The sequence below is a fragment of the Rhinichthys klamathensis genome, unplaced genomic scaffold (genome assembly GCF_029890125.1).
Source record: "Rhinichthys klamathensis goyatoka isolate OS25496 unplaced genomic scaffold, OSU_Roscu_1.1 h1tg000039l_1, whole genome shotgun sequence".
In the NCBI taxonomy this organism is placed as follows: Eukaryota; Metazoa; Chordata; class Actinopteri; order Cypriniformes; family Leuciscidae; genus Rhinichthys; species Rhinichthys klamathensis.
Genome location: NW_026606586.1, coordinates 591,602 through 609,358, shown reverse-complemented (window position 1 = coordinate 609,358; position 17,757 = coordinate 591,602). Strand labels below are relative to the sequence as shown.

The following is a 17,757-nucleotide window of genomic DNA, read 5'->3' as shown; positions in this document are numbered from 1 at the left end:
ACAAATATACTTTATGTATTTAATCTCACTTTATTAACCAATGTATTTGCTGCCGACCTTCAATGATCTAATTCAGACATACTAATAAGCAAACAATTACTGTAGATTAGATTTAGAAATAAGAGTGTTGAACTTCCTTCTCCTGTATATCATATATACAGGCGTAAATATGCATTTCCATCAGCCTGAGGCTTATTCATTTCACTTCTGGTGTGAAAGCGCCTTAACATATAGCAAAAATATAACTTTTTTTTTTTGTTATTAAAAAACAAACAAGCCGAGCCCAGGTGAGAAAAAGTAACGCTAATGTAATGCTTTACTTTTCATAAAAAGTTGGGTTAAAAAAGGACAAACTCAGCGATTCGCTTGTTTTAACCCAGAGGTTGGGTTAAATGTTTGCCCAACTTCCTGGGCAGTTTTTTTTAACCCAACTATTGCTTAAAAATTACTAGCTTAAAATGAACGAAAAATAGGTTCGAAATTAAAAAGCCGACACATAATAACTATAGAGGCAACAATAATAATCAAAAGGTGAACATTTATTAATAAGCAATTAAATAAATGTTTATTGTTTAATTATTAATCATTAAACTTATAATTACATGTTCATTTATTAAACCTATTAATAAATGTTAATTTTCAACAAACTTCGGGTTCATTTTAAGCTAACAATACAGTAATTTTTAAACAATAGTTGAGTTAAATAAAACTACCCAGCAGGTTGGACAGACGTTTAACCCAACCGCTGAGTTAAAACAACCCATTCGCTGTCCATTTTCAACCCAACTTGTGTTGTTTTTAACCCAGCGTTTTTTAGAGTGTAAGTAACGCAATTAGTTAGTTTTTTTTGGAGTAGCGCAATATTTGAATGCATTACTTTTAAAAGCAACTTTCCCCAACACTGCCTTTAACCCCACATTCCTCTGTTGTGTGTCCCGCCAGCGAGCGGCGCGTCCCGCGGGTGATGTCCACTATGGTGTACCCTCGAGAAGAGGCTCTGGAGCGGCTCACGCAGGATGAGATCGTGCTGAACACTAAAGCGGTGATGCAGGGCCTGGAGACGCTGCGCGGGGAACACGCTCAGCTCCTCAACTCCATCCTGGACTGTTCCCAGCCGGCCGGAGCGCAGGAGAAGTCCAGCCTGCTCCGCAAGAGCCTGCAGGACATCGAGCTGGGGCTGGGGGAGGCGCAGGTACCGCTCACACCACACTGTGTGCATGGGTCAATGGGTCATCTGAACCCGCTTAGTTATGCTTTCACTTTCATGAGTCGATGTCAAATTTGGAAACTTCTAAAAAGGAATAGAAAAAAAAGGGTCTGGAAATGAATTACAGAAATCATTGCATTCAAAGGCTCAACTGTGAAGATGAAGGACGGGGTTTTCTGCTTCTGCTGCCGTAATGTTCACTGGCCCACCACAAAACAAACACGTGTGTGTGTATATATATATATATATATATATATGTACATTACATATATATACATACATTTAAAATTATTTAATTATTTTTATAAAGTTTTCATTTTATTTACAGTTATAATGGTATCTTTGTTTGTTTTAAATGTGTACTTTTCATGTTTATTATTTAATATGTATTTTAAAGTTATTTAAAAAAGAGCACTTTCCCCATATATACAAATAAAACTTTTTTTTTATATTTTAAGTTTCATATCTTTAATAATATTATTTTTTTTCATATTTTTTGTTTTGTGTATATATATATATATATATATATATACTATGCAATTTTCAACTCATTCTTACTGTCTTTTTCCCTTTTTTAAAAGAATTTACAAGAATAGTGATGAAGTTTGTTATATCTCCCTTTATTATTTAATATGTATTTTAAAGTTTTATATATATATATATATATATATATATATATGTCAGTAAGAATGAGTTGAAAATTGCATAACTTATATATATATATATATATATTGCGTTACTTATGAGTAAAGCACTCTAAAAAATGCTGGGTTAAAAACAACACAAGTTGGGTATATATAAGGGTATATTTCAACTAACAATGAGTTGAAAATTGCATATATATATATATTTTCAACTCATTCTTAGTTTAAATATACCCTTATATATACCCAACTTGTGTTGTTTTTAACCCAGCATTTTTTAGAGTGCGTTACTTATAAGTTATGCAATTTTCAACTCGTTCTTAATGACATATATATATATATATATAAAACTTTAAAATACATAGAGCATCTATGCTTTTCCCCTTTTTTTAAATAATTTACAAGATCAGTTATGAAGTTTGTTATATCTCCCTTTAAACCTAAAGCAGAAAATCAAATCCAGTCGAGTCATCTTTATTAATATAGCGCTCTTTACACCACAGATTGTTTCACAGCAGCTTTACAGAGATAACAGGAAAATAATGCATCACAGTTTGTGTTAGAAGCAAATAACTCTGTATGAACGCGTCTGGTGTCAGGTGATCATCGCCCTGTCGGGTCACCTGAGCGCCGTGGAGTCGGAGAAGCAGAAGTTGCGCGCTCAGGTGCGCCGGCTCTGCCAGGAGAACCAGTGGCTTCGGGACGAGTTGGCCAGCACCCAACACAAGCTTCAGAAGAGCGAGCAGAGCGTCGCACAGCTGGAGGAGGAGAAGAAGCACCTGGAGTTCATGAACCAGATCCGCAAGCTGGACGAGGACACCTCGCCCTCGGAGGAGAAGCCCGGAGAGAAGGAGAAGGACAACCTGGACGACCTCTTTCCCAACGATGAAGACCAGGGGCCAGGTGAGAGAGAGCGGTGCTTCATGAAGAAGGCTGTTAAGAGAGCGTCAAAGTGGCCGGAAGTCATTCATTTTCAATGTGATTTGGCAGAAAAAATGTGTGAGAAGTTGCACCGCACGTCTTGGACGGTGAAGTCAGGGCAACTTTATGCTAATGAGCTATGATGCGGTTCGGCGGCAACCAATTGGGATGCAGAAGTGGAATCCAGAGAACGCAGTCGTGTAAACTTCGGGTCCGACCACATTAGTTCCCAAGCGAAATGGAGGAGAGGTTGATAAGAAGCGCTACACTATTTATAGGCAACATTTGCGTAACAAAAACGCTTGCACATATTTAATGAGAGAATGCCTAATTTGCATAATTAAACATACAAATTTCAAAAACTTGTAATACATTTTTTATATGTAAGTAATCAACTGAGGAAGTTTCATGGTGATATCTATTATTTAAAAATGTTACCCTATTCACCTGTAGTGTCTCGCCTTAAACTGATTTAGGAAGTTTTGTTTCGTAATTGTTCAATAAAACTACTTTTTATGGATTTTTACATGGACTTGGAGTCATTTTGACTCAAAACTAATGGCTGGGATAGATTCAGCACCCCTAGTTAGACATCTCAAAAGCTAATTTTGGTTAAAAAAAATAAAGAAAATCATTATTTTTACCCAGGCCCTCTGGGCACCCCAACTTTGATTGCCTCTCCAGGCGTTTCCCCGAGGATTTGGCCGTGGATAAATTGGGAGGTGTTACTAGACACCTATAGGAACACATGGTAAAAAAAGCTATTGGTAAGACATTTTTTGCACATTGGCAATACAAATGCCTAACTTTCCCTAACTATGTTTTTCAGCGGCAATGCAATTAATTTTCTCACAACAACACCGATTTGACCAATTGCATTAAAGGGATAGTTCACCCCAAAATGAAAACTCTGTCAGTAATTACTCTCCCTCATGTTGTTCAACCCCGTAAGACTTTCGTTCATCTTCGGGACACAAATGAAGATATTTTTTATTAAATCTGAGAGCTGGATCACTCCTCCATAGGCTTCTAAGGGATCGAAACTTGCCGGCCCAGAAAAGTTATTAAAGACATCGTTAAAATAGTCCGAGTGACTACAGCGGCTCAACCTTAAGTTTATCAAGCGACGAGAATACTTTTTGTGCGCAAAAAACAAACAAAAATAACGACTTTATTCAACTATTCATTTCCTTCTCTGTGGGCCTCGAGTGAGTTCCCGTAGTGTAACAGCGCAGCGCTTCTGTGTTGTACGTCACACGCAGGCTCACTATTGGCCGACGCTGGTCATGTGTGTGATGCGTGTGACGTACAACACATTTGAAAGATTTCGTGAGGTTAACTTGTACCCTACATGTGGTCAGTCTGCACAGATACCGATCAACATGCTTGTTTGCTTTACGGCCCCTTTAAATAAAGCTCTCTTAACCTCTCGCTGTCCCCTGTCTCTCTCTCCAGCTCAGCCCAGTGGTGAAGCGGCGGCGCAGCAGGGAGGCTACGAGATCCCGGCCCGCCTCCGAACCCTCCACAACCTGGTGATCCAGTACGCCTCTCAGGGCCGCTACGAGGTGGCCGTGCCGCTCTGCAAACAGGCCCTGGAGGACCTGGAGAAAACCTCGGGACACGACCACCCCGATGTGGCCACCATGCTCAACATCCTCGCCCTGGTGTACAGGTCAGAGATGCTGCCAAATACGGGGCCACTTACACACACACACACACTGTTTTAGCCCTATTCGCACGGGGTTAGTATTATTTGGGGACCTCGTGTGATTTAGAAATCACCCTTACATCTGAGTTTCGTGTGGCGCATTCGCACGGGATAAGCGAAGCCTGTGATTTTACTCGAATTTACTGACTTATCTCCCGGATATGATGTCATTAGGCTATTGCTCGGAAATGTCTTGTCGTTATTATAGGTCTAGCTGTATGATATATCATAAACAGAAGAATGCTCCTCACCGCATGTCATTCATCTCCATCTAATCATTCTTTTAGTTGTTGCTCTTCTGATGGTTTTCAGCTTTCTCTTTCTGCAAATTTGTATAGTTGTATAGCGATTTGACCCAGCACCCAAAACACTTGAAAGATGGATAAAAAGGCGCACAGGAAACAAAAACCTTGAAAAAATTATAAACAACCCCGTCAAATCACAGAGGGACTAATATTATCACAGGACCTCGTGTTCGGGGAAATATAGTCGGTCATTTCGCTAGAGTAATACTCATCCAGTGCGAATAGGGCTTTAAAGGGATAGTTCACCCAAAAATAAAAATTCAATAGTATTTTTTTTTTTTCATACTATGGAAGTCAATGGTGTCCGACAACTGTCTGGTTTCCCATATTCTTCAAAATATCTTCTTTTGTGTTCAACAAAACCCATACAGGGTGAGTGTAAGTAAATGATGAGAGAATTATAATTTTTGGGGGGTGAACTGTCCCTTTAAGAACTATTCTGACCAACTATCAGTTCGGCGAAGAGTAATCGGATTCACAAATCTGCTTTGTTACTGAGATAACGTTATGACCAGCCTTAAAGAAATAAATTAGATCATTTAGACTAGTCTATCGGTTGATGCAACCGGCCACTGGTTAAGTTTGAAAATATTATGCACCGAAACACCAATGTTTTCATTCAGCCAAAAAACAAAACTGGATAAAATCAATAATCAAGTAAGCAAATTTATTTAATAATCAACAATAAAATAAAAACTGGGTAGTATATAAACATTTTATTTGCACACAATGAAATCTCTTTTTATGAAAAATGTGAATGCTATATTCATTTGTTGTTGAAAACATAAACATTTAAATGTTGGCTGTAAATATTTTTCTGTCATCTTTGCAGGACTGTGATATGAAGTAACATATTTTAGCAACGGTGTGAAAGTGAACAGCACATAACAGGCACAATACCGGCATAAACACGAATATCTATGGGTTCATTATGCGTCACATGACTAAACAAACATGCATCATCATTTTCAAACACCTCCGTTTCACTGGGGCTGTCACTTTTGTGGAAAAATCCTGTTTGATTTTGGAGATATAAGTGTTCATTGAATCGATTGTAAAATCGATTTTCCATGTCTAAAGACGTTTCCATTTTCAACACCAAATACAGGCAAATCCACGGACACCTAACAGGCATTAGGACGAGCGTAAAGAGGGCGCTTGAGACGCACAAGTCAGCAATATTTCTGATGATTTATTGGCGTGAAGTTTCGTGCACAGTGACAAACAGGAGCGCAACATTCAGGGATTGAGATTAACACCCTCGACCCGCCAAATGCGGGTAAAAATGAACTTTGTCGGGAAACGCTGTCAAATCACGAGCCAATCTGGAGGGTTTCTATGTTTACTCGCTTTGCTGGGGAAGTTCGTGTAAGACAAACCTGCGTGGATTTAGGCTTATGATCTGCTCATGATATATTAAATACAGCGTATTACGCAGAATCTGCGCATTTCTGGCTTACTTGAACACACGCGTCACTAAGCAACAAATAACGGCGCGCTTGCATTAAAGTAATAGCGAATATTAAAAAGCATTTGGTGAACAGAAAAGACATTATTTTCCAGCATCCTACATGTTCTGTGTGCTGTATTGATCTGTCCACCTAAAACACATTTTTGGTTAAAAAAAAAAAAAAATTAAAATTAAAATTGATTCCTATTTTCGTTTTCGACACTTGTGTTGGTCCGATCGATTGTGCAATCGATTTTCGAACGTAAAGTGGCAGCCCTAGTCTTCAGTCCGCTCTACAACGCAAAACCAGCGCTTTCAAATTTATTAGTAAAAACGCCGTCTCAGTGCGGACGGAAGGCCAAACCGTATTGGAAAAAGATGCGTTTTCAAACGAAAACATATTAGTGTGGACCATAGACTGTAAAAAAAGATGGACGACGCCCCTTCGCTCTTTTCCATTGGAGAGAACTGAAGCCGCCAGTGTCCCGATATGGCGCTGACATATTGGAACTTGAGTCTGCGCAGTAGCGTTTTCGGGACCAGTCATGCGCAGTCGTGAGCAGGAAGTAAAGCCGCGAAATCAAGGCCCCGCCCCCTCACTCTCGTGGAATCAATCGCTAGCACACGCCCCTGCACTTTTCTTAAGTGGCCTTGTCTGCTCCGTTCCTCTCCAATGATGTCTGCTGATTGCAGTACCTCGTTAAAATAAGGTAAATACAATTACTAACCACATAGTCATTATGAAAAAAAGTCCGTTAGTACTTCAGTGACTACTTCACACAGAGAACCTGTCAATCACAGCTGTCAATCATGATGTCACAGCACCGTTTTTATAGCATCAAATAACTAACTTATTTTAAAAACAAACACTTGAAATTACATCAACGTGATAGAAACTACAGTAAATGACAGAAAATATCTTTAGAAAAAAGATATGTGAAGTGTAATTTAATTGTTTAGTTGGTCTCGCGTCCCGTTGAATAACACAGGGAGGCGGGGTTTATGACCTATACTAGGACCGGTCACCGGGGGGCGATCAAGACGTTTTGGCTTCACTTTTGAGGGCTTGTGCGGCACGCTTGGTGTGGACAAGGGCTAACACGCCATCGGAGAAGCACTAATTAAACCTCACCATATCAGTCAACAATTTCCGCCCTCCAAAACTCACGTCACTAGTAAACACGTAGTGCTCGCCTCTACCTCTCCGTCGTCACATGAACTCCTCCCGTGTGTTTTCCCAGGGATCAGAACAAGTATAAAGAGGCGGCTCACCTGCTGAACGACGCGCTGGCCATCAGAGAGAAAACCCTGGGTAAAGATCACCCGGCCGTCGCCGCCACGCTCAACAACCTGGCCGTGCTGTACGGCAAGCGCGGGAAACACAAGGAGGCCGAGCCGCTGTGCAAGCGAGCGCTGGTGATCCGGGAGAAGGTGGAGGACGCGCTCGGCTCTTTCATGAGGATGATGCGCCAGTCTGGCCACTGCTGTTATATTCATGCGTACTGTGTTTGCAGGTTCTGGGTAAATTCCACCCTGACGTGGCGAAGCAGCTCAATAATCTGGCCCTGTTGTGTCAGAACCAGGGCAAGTATGAGGAAGTGGAGTATTATTACCGCAGGGCGCTCGAGATCTACGAGAACAAGCTGGGCGCCGACGACCCCAACGTGGCCAAGACCAAAAACAACCTGGTGAGGCCAGACAGACTAATGCTATATGTCGACATGTTCTGTTTTTAAATGAGTCTTGTGATGTTCCAAATGAATCATTGAATCAATGACTCTTTGAACTGATTCACAGAAATTAATCTCAATAAGTTCACACGTCTACTGTCGCAATCTTAAACTCCCCATGAAATCAAAAGGTCTTTTAGTATGAATATGTTAGCCTATAAGCTAGTTTGCTCCAAAACAATGACAAAATTCACAGATTAGAAGATTTAAGCATTCAAAACGTACAGTCGCTCACTTCCGCAAATAAGGATCAATCACTCTGCACTTCAGATTTTCTGTCCAATCAAATTCTCTCTAGAATCTGAAGCTCCGCCCCCATTCGCACATTTACTATTTTCTACATGGTGAACGGCACATAGTGCACTATATAGGGGATAGGGAACGATATGCTTTCCATCGGGGCGGATGAAGTCTGGTTTCACGTTACCGTCACGTGATCCGCCGCTACACGACACACACACAGAGCGCATCATGTGATCGAGTCGCGCAGACCAGAAAACTTATCAGACCCTCTGAATTCTGCTCTGAATGCTGTATTTGAAGTGATCCGGAGGAGAAACGGTTAGAGATTAGAAGGAAACTGCGGCTTTACCGCTCAACGGCTCTGGACGAGCTGTGATAGAAATGAAACGCTATTGGCTACTTTAAAAAAAGGGGAGGAGCTGATCGATATGCCCCGCCCTGTCTTCCTGTTTCAGTGGAAATGACCTCAACACACTGAATAATGCTGCGTGTGTCAAGGCACTTCAGTGGTCTATAGACCGTTTTTTTAAAAGACGAACTTCTTTTAATTTGAGCACCACATTTTTAGACGCGAGACCCAAATGCAATGATCAAAAACATCCGTCAACACACTGAATAATGCTGCGTGTGTCAAGGCACTTCAGTGGGCCATTTAAGGCCAAATAAAGAGCATATTAAGATAAGTTACATACTGTATATTACTTACACGCGAAGAGAAAGAGTTTTTTATGTTGAGAGCAAGCAGAATGAATCTGTACTTCCCATCTATATTGCTAAAGTCATGAGCTCCTATTGTAGAAAGTGCATATTCAAGGTCGATAAAGATGTTATCATCTTTTGTCTGGAGAGAAGGGTGAATGTTGATGCGAAACGTGAACGTTTGTCTGTGGATCTGAGAACCCGAGAGCATTATTCTGTGTGAAGCTCATCCTCTTTCCTCCGCAGGCGACGTGTTACCTGAAGCAGGGCAAGTTCAAAGACGCCGAGACGCTTTACAAGGAGATTCTGACCCGCGCGCACGAGAAAGAGTTCGGCTCGGTCAACAGTATGTACCTCTCATAAAACACATTTCAGGAAGATGTTTTAAATGTTGCTTTAATTATGCATGCATGGTCATTCATGCATATATTCCTATTTTATGTAAATGTGTTTTTGTAAGAATAGACCGTTTTTTTGGCGTCTTCATTATCAGTTTTTGTCAGGATGAAATGGTGAGTGAGTCTCAGTGAGCGGTTTGATGGTCTTTCAGAGGTTTTGTCTAATCGTGTTCACTGAGGCCATCTGTTGTGACATCGCAGGCCTTTAAGCCAATCAGACGCTTACAGGATTATGATCAAACAACCACTTGATGTTCCTAAAAGCTTCAACAAGCTAATTATAGTCAATGAAAGAAGACTAGCCACTCAGTGTCTGATGCCGGGCAGAGCAAAATGCTAGAAACACACAAAAGCATTTAACAATATTTGAATGAGTTACAAAACAATGCCGGTTTTTGCTATATTGCTTATAATGAGAATATATATATTTTTTCTTTTAGATGATAACAAGCCAATCTGGATGCATGCAGAGGAGCGAGAGGAGAGCAAGGTATTACACTCATTTACATGTTGGTATACATTTATTTAAATTCACATTTATAAAAATGTACACAAGTTTGGGTTCAATAAGGATTTTTTTAAAGAAATTGTTACTTTTATTCAGCAAGGATGCAATAAATTGATCAAAAGTGGCAGTAAATGTGGTTTCTAAAAATTTATATTCATCAAAGAATCCTGAAAAAATTACAGTTTCCACAAAAATATGAAGCAGCACGACTGTTTTCAACATTGATAATCCATAAATGTTTCTTGAGCAGCAAATCATCATATTAGAGTGATTTCTGGAGGATCATGTGACTCTGAAGACTGGAGTAATGATGCTGAAAATACAGCTTTGATCACAGGAATAAATTACACTTTACTATATATTACAATAGAAAACGGTAATTTTTAATAGTAATAATATTTCACAATATTACTGTTTTTACTGTATTTTGGATCAAATAAATGCAGCATTGGTGAGCAGAAAAGACTAGTAAAAAAAACATTATTCTTACTGACCCCAAACTTTTGAACGGTAGTGTATATTTCATAATTCAATATCAGTATTATTCATAATTGTGCTTATATCCACTTACCCATATTAATAAACGTATCTATATTAAAAAAAATATTTAAGCAATATAACACTGCTTTTATACAACATTAAACCAATTAGCGAGCAATTAGCGAAATGTACCTAATACCTAAATTATTTTATACAGCAATTCAGCCTGGTCTTCATATTCATTATTTTTTTTACCAATTTTCATATTTTGAATCCGGTCAATTCATTATAATTAAGACGATTTTGTTTCAGAAAGTTGTAGAGATAAAAAAAAAGAGTTTGTCTGATGGTCATTTCAGGGGAAGAGAAAGGACTCTGGGCCTTACGGAGAGTACGGCAGCTGGTACAAGGCCTGCAAGGTGGACAGGTGAGTGTGCAGGGCATTCTGGGTATCAAAGTGTAGAGGAACCAATGGCTGCGTTTACATGTGACGATTTCCAATCGCAGAAAGATGTGCGAACAAACCTCTTCACACACGTTTACATGCCATTTTCATTAATACAAAGTTCTGTCATGAAACTCTAGATCGTGTGGCTAATAGTCCTTTACTCACCTGTTCATAATCACATCGTTATCTATAGGGCGCAGCTGATTGGTTCCTGCCGTATCAGTAGCCAATGAGCTCGCTGCTCAATCTTCAAGTACTTGGGTAGCATTTGCCTTAGCAGTGCAGCGCGCTTTCAGAAAGCCCTCACCCTGTATAGATCTGCCACGGGTAATTCATGTATGCTGTATTTGTGCTTGCTCACAGCAGCGTGTCGTGTTTGTGTGTGTGTGTGTGTGTGTGTATTGGCAGAAGCAAGTCCTGTACTTGCTCTCCAGCAGCAGGAATGACACTGAGCAGATCTACTCCACCAAGACCAAACACATCAGTTTAGTTTATTTTTATTTATCCCTTAGGAAATTAGTTTTGCACAGGTGCCACGCATCACATTAACACAAGCACACACACACACAAGTAGACAAGTTAAAAAGGCACATGGTTACAGACTCAACATTGAAATAGCAGTTGGTATAAATGAGTTTTTGAACCTCCAAGCTCTTCCAGCGTCACACCAAATTTGTTCACCGGTTCTTTGGTATCCGGCCTCGGCCATTTTTCCAGTGAAACTCCCAAATGTCTCCATTTCAATGTTTTCGACCATCAAAATACTGCATTATATTCACATCACACAATGTTGTCAACATGAACTCAGTTCTTCAGCACCACATAAATGCACATGAGACTTGGTCAGAGTGGAATAGATGCGATTCAAAGTGTTTAGATGCCTGATCTTTTTACTGCGATGATGGATGCTACGATTATTGGCTTAATCGCATCAACTTCAATCAATCAATTCAACTTTATTCGCCATGTATACAGATACTAGGAATTTGATTTGGTCTTCTCCTTGCAGGCAACACACAGTAAAACAGAAAGACAAGAAAACAAGGACAAACAAAGACATTATGAGCAATAAGTTAATATGAATGTAAAACTTGATCAAAGTACTGTGTTTATTGCATGAGGCGAAGTTTAATCACAATATTGCCTAAATCTCATATCGTAGTCTATAGCTGTGTCCCAAATGACGCACTATACACTATACACTCATACACTATGTACTCAACCGTGTAGAGTATGAACTTTATACGTTTATTTGAGTCTGATAGCCCCTCCGCTACATAATTAAAGCTGCGAGAAGTGTCCAACCTGTTAAGTGTCCCCCCCCCTTTTTTTTATATACATGAAAATGCACATTTCAAACTTAAATAGTTTTAATTCAAGAATGCTTTGGAATATAGACGTAAGATTGGTCTTGTTTTAAAGAAGACATTTGGCAGATTTTTGTAGAAGTGAAATAAATTAAGAAAGTGAAACAGAAAAAAAGTTATAGAAGTTTGAGTTTATGAAAATGTGCAATGCAAAAAAATGTATTATTCATATTTTATAAAAAAATATATATTTTCAAAACCTGGGCGACTCTAAAATTGCACACAAAAAAAATCAAAGGCAAAAATCCAAGTGGTGTTTCAAAGTTTAGGTTGATATCTCAAAAAATTTGCTTTCAGTGAGATTTTGTTAGGGCGCAGTACCGAACCTTTTCACTAGATGACAACCAGACTCCATTTCCATATGTGTTTTGAGTGATATGAACCATTATTTCCACAATTTTCATACAATTTATGAAGTAGACATCCTATTCAGAAGTAGATTTTGCAGATTTTGATATGAATTCAACCTCTAAGAAACACACAAAAAGAACACGCATGTGCGTTATAGCTCGCTGCCACATCACAAATGGTGAATTTATCATTTTTTTCTTTATATTTAAAAAAATTTCAGACCTTTTTTTTCTAAAATAATTGAATGGATGCTATCTTTTGAACTCTTGGCATGAAAACAAACTGAGGTTTCTACCCTTTTTTCAGGATTTTTCATGTTCATCACTATTTTGAAATAAAGGTCTGAACACGCCTTAGGAGTATGAAAATATTCTTGTTGCAAATTGATCAATTACGGCTCCTCTGTAATTTATTTTGAAAATCAATCACCAAATATGGAAACTAGAGATTGTAAGCTTTCAAATGATATATATTTTGTCGAGATTAGTTTAGGTGTAGTATAGGATCTTACTGTTTTAAAAATGTAATGGATTTGGGCCCGCCGGTGACACTTAGTGCACTTTTTCTACTACTATTTATCCTACAAAACGCATAGAATAGTGCGTACGTACGTGATTTGTGACACAGCTCATGTCCTGGAGTGCTGCTTCTGTTGAGTGTCTGGTGTTTCTCACGCAGCCCCACTGTGAACACCACACTGAAGAGCCTGGGCGCTCTGTACCGCCGGCAGGGCAAACTGGAGGCCGCCGAGACGCTGGAGGAGTGTGCGACAAAGAACCGCAAACAGGTACACACACACACACACACACACACACGGATTTCCTACCTGATGCTCGACTTATGAGATCCACTTCCTGTGCATGACTCATACAGGAAGAGAGGGGAGTTGTTAAGAATACCTCAATGATTAAACTTTTCGTCTGTTCGGTTTCTTTTACTTTCCTTTATTAATTTTTAATGTCATTTCAATTGACTGACAACCCGTGTTATTTTAGTGTCATTGAGATAGTATTATAGTTCCTTATTGAATATGATGAATTAGGTTTTTTTTATCAAGTTTTTCTTTATTTGTCTATATACAGGTGAAACTCGAAAAATGTGAATATTGTGAAAAGGTTTTCATCAAAATTATAACAAATAAAGGCTTGAAATATCTCACTTTGCATGTAATGAGTCTATATAATATATTAGTTTCACCTTTTAAGTTGAATTACTGAAATAAATGAACTTTTGCACGATATTCAAATTTTTCGAGTTTCACCTGTAGTTTTCATTAATTTTATTTTAGTATGTAGTTAAAATTATTTTTGTATTTTATTTTATTTCAAGTTTAGTTTTAGTTTCAGTGAGCTATAATAACCCTGTTGACACCATAACGCCGGTGTGAAATCTGCTAAACCCGCTGGCTTGTGTCCGGCAGGGCATTGATGCGATTAACCAGAGTAAAGTGGTGGAGCTGCTGAAGGACGGAGGTGGTGCTGGAGGGGACAGACGTCAGTCCCGGGACGGAGTAAACGGCCCCGGAGGCCCCCGAGGAGACTGTGATGGGGACGAAGCCGAGTGGACCGGGGTCAGTGCAGCTCGTAGACCCTGTGTTTGTGTATTTATATACATTTCCTATTGTAATACATCATTTATTCCTGTGATCAAAGCTGTATTTTCAGCATCATTACTCCAGTCTTCAGTGTCACATGATCCTTCAGGAATCATTCGAATAGGCTGCTCAGTTCTTATTTACTACCCAACATATATATATATACACTCACCTAAAGGATTATTAGGAACACCTGTTCAATTTCTCATTAATGCAATTATCTAAATCAACCAATCACATGGCAGTTGCTTCAATGCATTTAGGGGTGTGGTCCTGGTCAAGACAATCTCCTGAACTCCAAACTGAATGTCAGAATGGGAAAGAAAGGTGATTTAAGCAATTTTGAGCGTGGTATGGTTGTTGGTGCCAGACGGGCCGGTCTGAGTATTTCACAATCTGCTCAGTTACTGGGATTTTCACGCACAACCATTTCTAGGGTTTACAAAGAATGGTGTGAAAAGGGAAAAACATCCAGTATGCGGCAGTCCTGTGGGCGAAAATGCCTTGTTGATACTAGAGGTCAGAGGAGAATGGGCCGACTGATTCAAGCTGATAGAAGAGCAACTTTGACTGAAATAACCACTAGTTACAACCGAGGTATGCAGCAAAGCATTTGTGAAGCCACAACACGCACAACCTTGAGGCGGATGGGCTACAACAGCAGAAGAGTCAGAATTTGGCGTAAACAGAATGAGAACATGGATCCATCATGCCTTGTTACCACTGTGCAGGCTGGTGGTGGTGGTGTAATGGTGTGGGGGATGTTTTCTTGGCACACTTTAGGCCCCTTTATGCCAATTGGGCATCGTTTAAATGCCACGGACTACCTGAGCATTGTTTCTGACCATGTCCATCCCTTTATGGCCACCATGTACCCATCCTCTGATGGCTTCTTCCAGCAGGATAATGCACCATGTCACAAAGCTCGAATCATTTCAAATTGGTTTCTTGAACATGACAATGAGTTCACTGTACTAAAATGGCCCCCACAGTCACCAGATCTCAACCCAATAGAGCATCTTTGGGATGTGGTGGAACGGGAGCTTCGTGCCCTGGATGTGCATCCCACAAATCTCCATCAACTGCGAGATGCTATCCTATCAATATGGGCCAACATTTCTAAAGAATGCTTTCAGCACCTTGTTGAATCAATGCCACGTAGAATTAAGGCAGTTCTGAAGGCGAAAGGGGGTCAAACACAGTATTAGTATGGTGTTCCTAATAATCCTTTAGGTGAGTGTGTATATATATATATTAGGGGTGTAACGATACACGTATTCGTATTGAACCGTTCGGTACGAGGCTTTCGGTTCGGTTTTCGGTACGCATTTTTGAACCGAACGGTTCGTTGGACCATTTTTCCTGCCGACCAAAATTTCGTTATTTCAAATGAAGGCGCGTCACGCGTGGCAAGCGCGCTCATAATGTGCGTGACCACAACATTGCCCAACATCAAATGGCAAATGTAATGTAAGCGGAACGAAACCACTCGTTACTGTGTGGTTGAAGGACCGTTTATCAGTTTGGACAAATACAGCGCGAGCCGATCTTAATCATCAGCACTGTTACTACACAGCCAAATCCAGTAAAGAAAGCATTTGAATTCGCCACTGAAGTAATAACATCGCTGCAAGATCTAGTGAGAAACATTCGCATTTCTCCGTTATTAACGGATCAAACAGCGCTGACGTGGAAACCAGGAAGAAACATTGTGCCATGAATGAACTATCCAGTGTCCACAGATCAGCAACATTCACCATGGGTTTACTGTAGTAACACTACTAACTGTAACCATGGAAGTTTGGCAGGAATAGTAGGCTATAATGCTTTCAAGTAACATCACGTCGGTTTTATTTTGACATTATGAATACAATTGCTGCCCTCAAATGTTAATCTGAACTAAAATAAACCTTTGTTTATAACTACTACAATATTACATTTAATTTTGTCCAAGGAGCTGTTTTGTTTTATAAGCTCCTAAGAAAAGTCAAGTATAGCTCCATCATTGCTCAAAGTTAAAAAAATATCATACTTTATGATGTTAGTTTTAATAAAAATATAATTAAAAAGATTAAATCAAGGAAATTTCTCTGGCATTTCTTTCTTTTTGCTGTATCGGAAACGTACCGAATCGTACCGAACCGAACCGTGACACAAGTGTATCGTATCGAACCGAACCGTGAATTTTGTGAACCGTTACACCCCTAATATATATATATATATATATATATATATATATAATGCAAGTTGAATGTATGTAAGTTGCCTGAAGTTGATCATATTCCCCGGGCACAGGATGGCAACGGCGCCCTGCGCAGGAGCGGCTCGTTCGGGAAGATTCGTGAAGCCCTGCGCCGCAGCAGTGAGATGCTGGTGAAGAAACTGCAGGGCAGCGGCCCCCAGGAGCCACGCAACCCCGGGTGAGATTACACCCCCACACATCAGGGACGAGCTTCTCCAAAACACCTGACACACACACACACACACACTGCTCTGATGCCAGCCTGTAACTGCTGCTTTTGTTTCACTCAAAAGGATGAAGAGGGCCAGCTCCTTAAATTTCCTCAACAAGAGTGTAGAAGAAACCTCACAGGTGTGTGTTCATGTCTGCAGTGCATACACTCATTTATTTATTTATTTGTTTTTAAAGAAATTAAGACTTTATTCAGCAAGGATGCATTGAATTGATCAAAAGTTGCAGTAAAGACTTAAGTTCCTGGAAAAAAAAAGTATGTTTCCGCAAAAATATTAAGCAGCACGACTGTTTTCAACATTGATAATAATCAGAAATGCTTGTTCCGATCCACTTTCAACAGGGTTTCTCAGAAATCCCTTACTGCACTTTAAAATTGATGTGTTTTTCCACTGTATAATGTTATTTGACACCAATTTTGTGTGTGTGTCTCTTCAGGAATCGAACAGCGGCCTGTCAGAATCCAGGGGACTGAGCGCTAGTAATGTGGACCTGACCAGACGCAGCTCTCTGATCAGTTAGAAACCGGCGTCTAGACGTGGGAAAGGCCAAACGGAGAGGCTGTTTGCTACCTACTTGAATTGAAAATATATTAAATGATCCTTACTTAAAACGTTTTCCTAAGAAAAAGGTCTTAAAAGCAAAAACGTCTTTTAGTTTCACATCGCTTGCATAATCTGGGCTACGTCCATCTGCTTTGCCATTAGCCACACTCAACGAACGCAAATGTAAAAGATAAAACGCAACGTAGCGCGCTATCACCTACTAGACCACAGGCAGACGCTCTGCTATAGACATTCAGTGGTAAAATTACGTCATAGCATGGCATCAAAATCGCGTAGTTTAGCATACAATGATAAAGTAATGCTGTCTGTACAAAGCATCTATTTTCGCTGGGATTGCAATTTAGAAAACAAAGGTCATACATGCTAACTCCTTTCACAAAACGACCTCACCAAGTTGAAATGGTGCAAAAGCTATGTTGCACTTACGAAAAATATGAACGTAGAGGGATGAGCACCGACTGGTACAACCTCACTTTTGCCTTCTGAGTTTTATGTATATAATGATTTAAATTATTTAAGGTTTTGTTTTGTTTTTGCAAAATTAGCGCACAAGGATTTCGTTTACACTGTAGTTTGAATTTATTTGTCCTGGCGCGACTGGAAAACGTGTTGAACGGTACCGTGAAGGATTCTGCTTTACAGGCCGAGTAGAGCTCTTAATTATC

The 17,757-nt window shown here is 39.8% G+C and overlaps 1 protein-coding gene across 1 annotated transcript; it reads left to right on the top strand.

The window, feature by feature from the left end:
• The first annotated feature begins 946 nt into the window (after positions 1–946).
• klc2 (kinesin light chain 2) lies at positions 947–17,328 on the top strand. The gene is made up of 13 exons (XM_056246460.1): positions 947–1,192; positions 2,451–2,754; positions 4,228–4,444; positions 7,477–7,666; positions 7,750–7,923; positions 9,154–9,253; positions 9,746–9,795; positions 10,653–10,720; positions 13,138–13,246; positions 13,880–14,029; positions 16,349–16,473; positions 16,589–16,646; positions 16,965–17,328. Exons 1-13 carry the CDS (start codon positions 965–967, stop codon positions 17,046–17,048), a joined length of 1,857 nt encoding a protein of 618 aa, XP_056102435.1. The 5' UTR covers positions 947–964; the 3' UTR covers positions 17,049–17,328.
• Positions 17,329–17,757: the final 429 nt, after the last annotated feature.

Excerpts from the sequence above, each read along its gene's own strand:
- klc2 (XM_056246460.1), top strand. The coding sequence starts at position 965 with ATGTCCACTATGGTGTACCCTCGAGAAGAGGCTCTGGAGCGGCTCACG. Across the intron at positions 1,193-2,450 it reads TGGGGCTGGGGGAGGCGCAG|GTGATCATCGCCCTGTCGGG; the intron begins GTACCGCTCACA and ends GTCTGGTGTCAG. Across the intron at positions 9,254-9,745 it reads AGAGTTCGGCTCGGTCAACA|ATGATAACAAGCCAATCTGG; the intron begins GTATGTACCTCT and ends TTTTTCTTTTAG.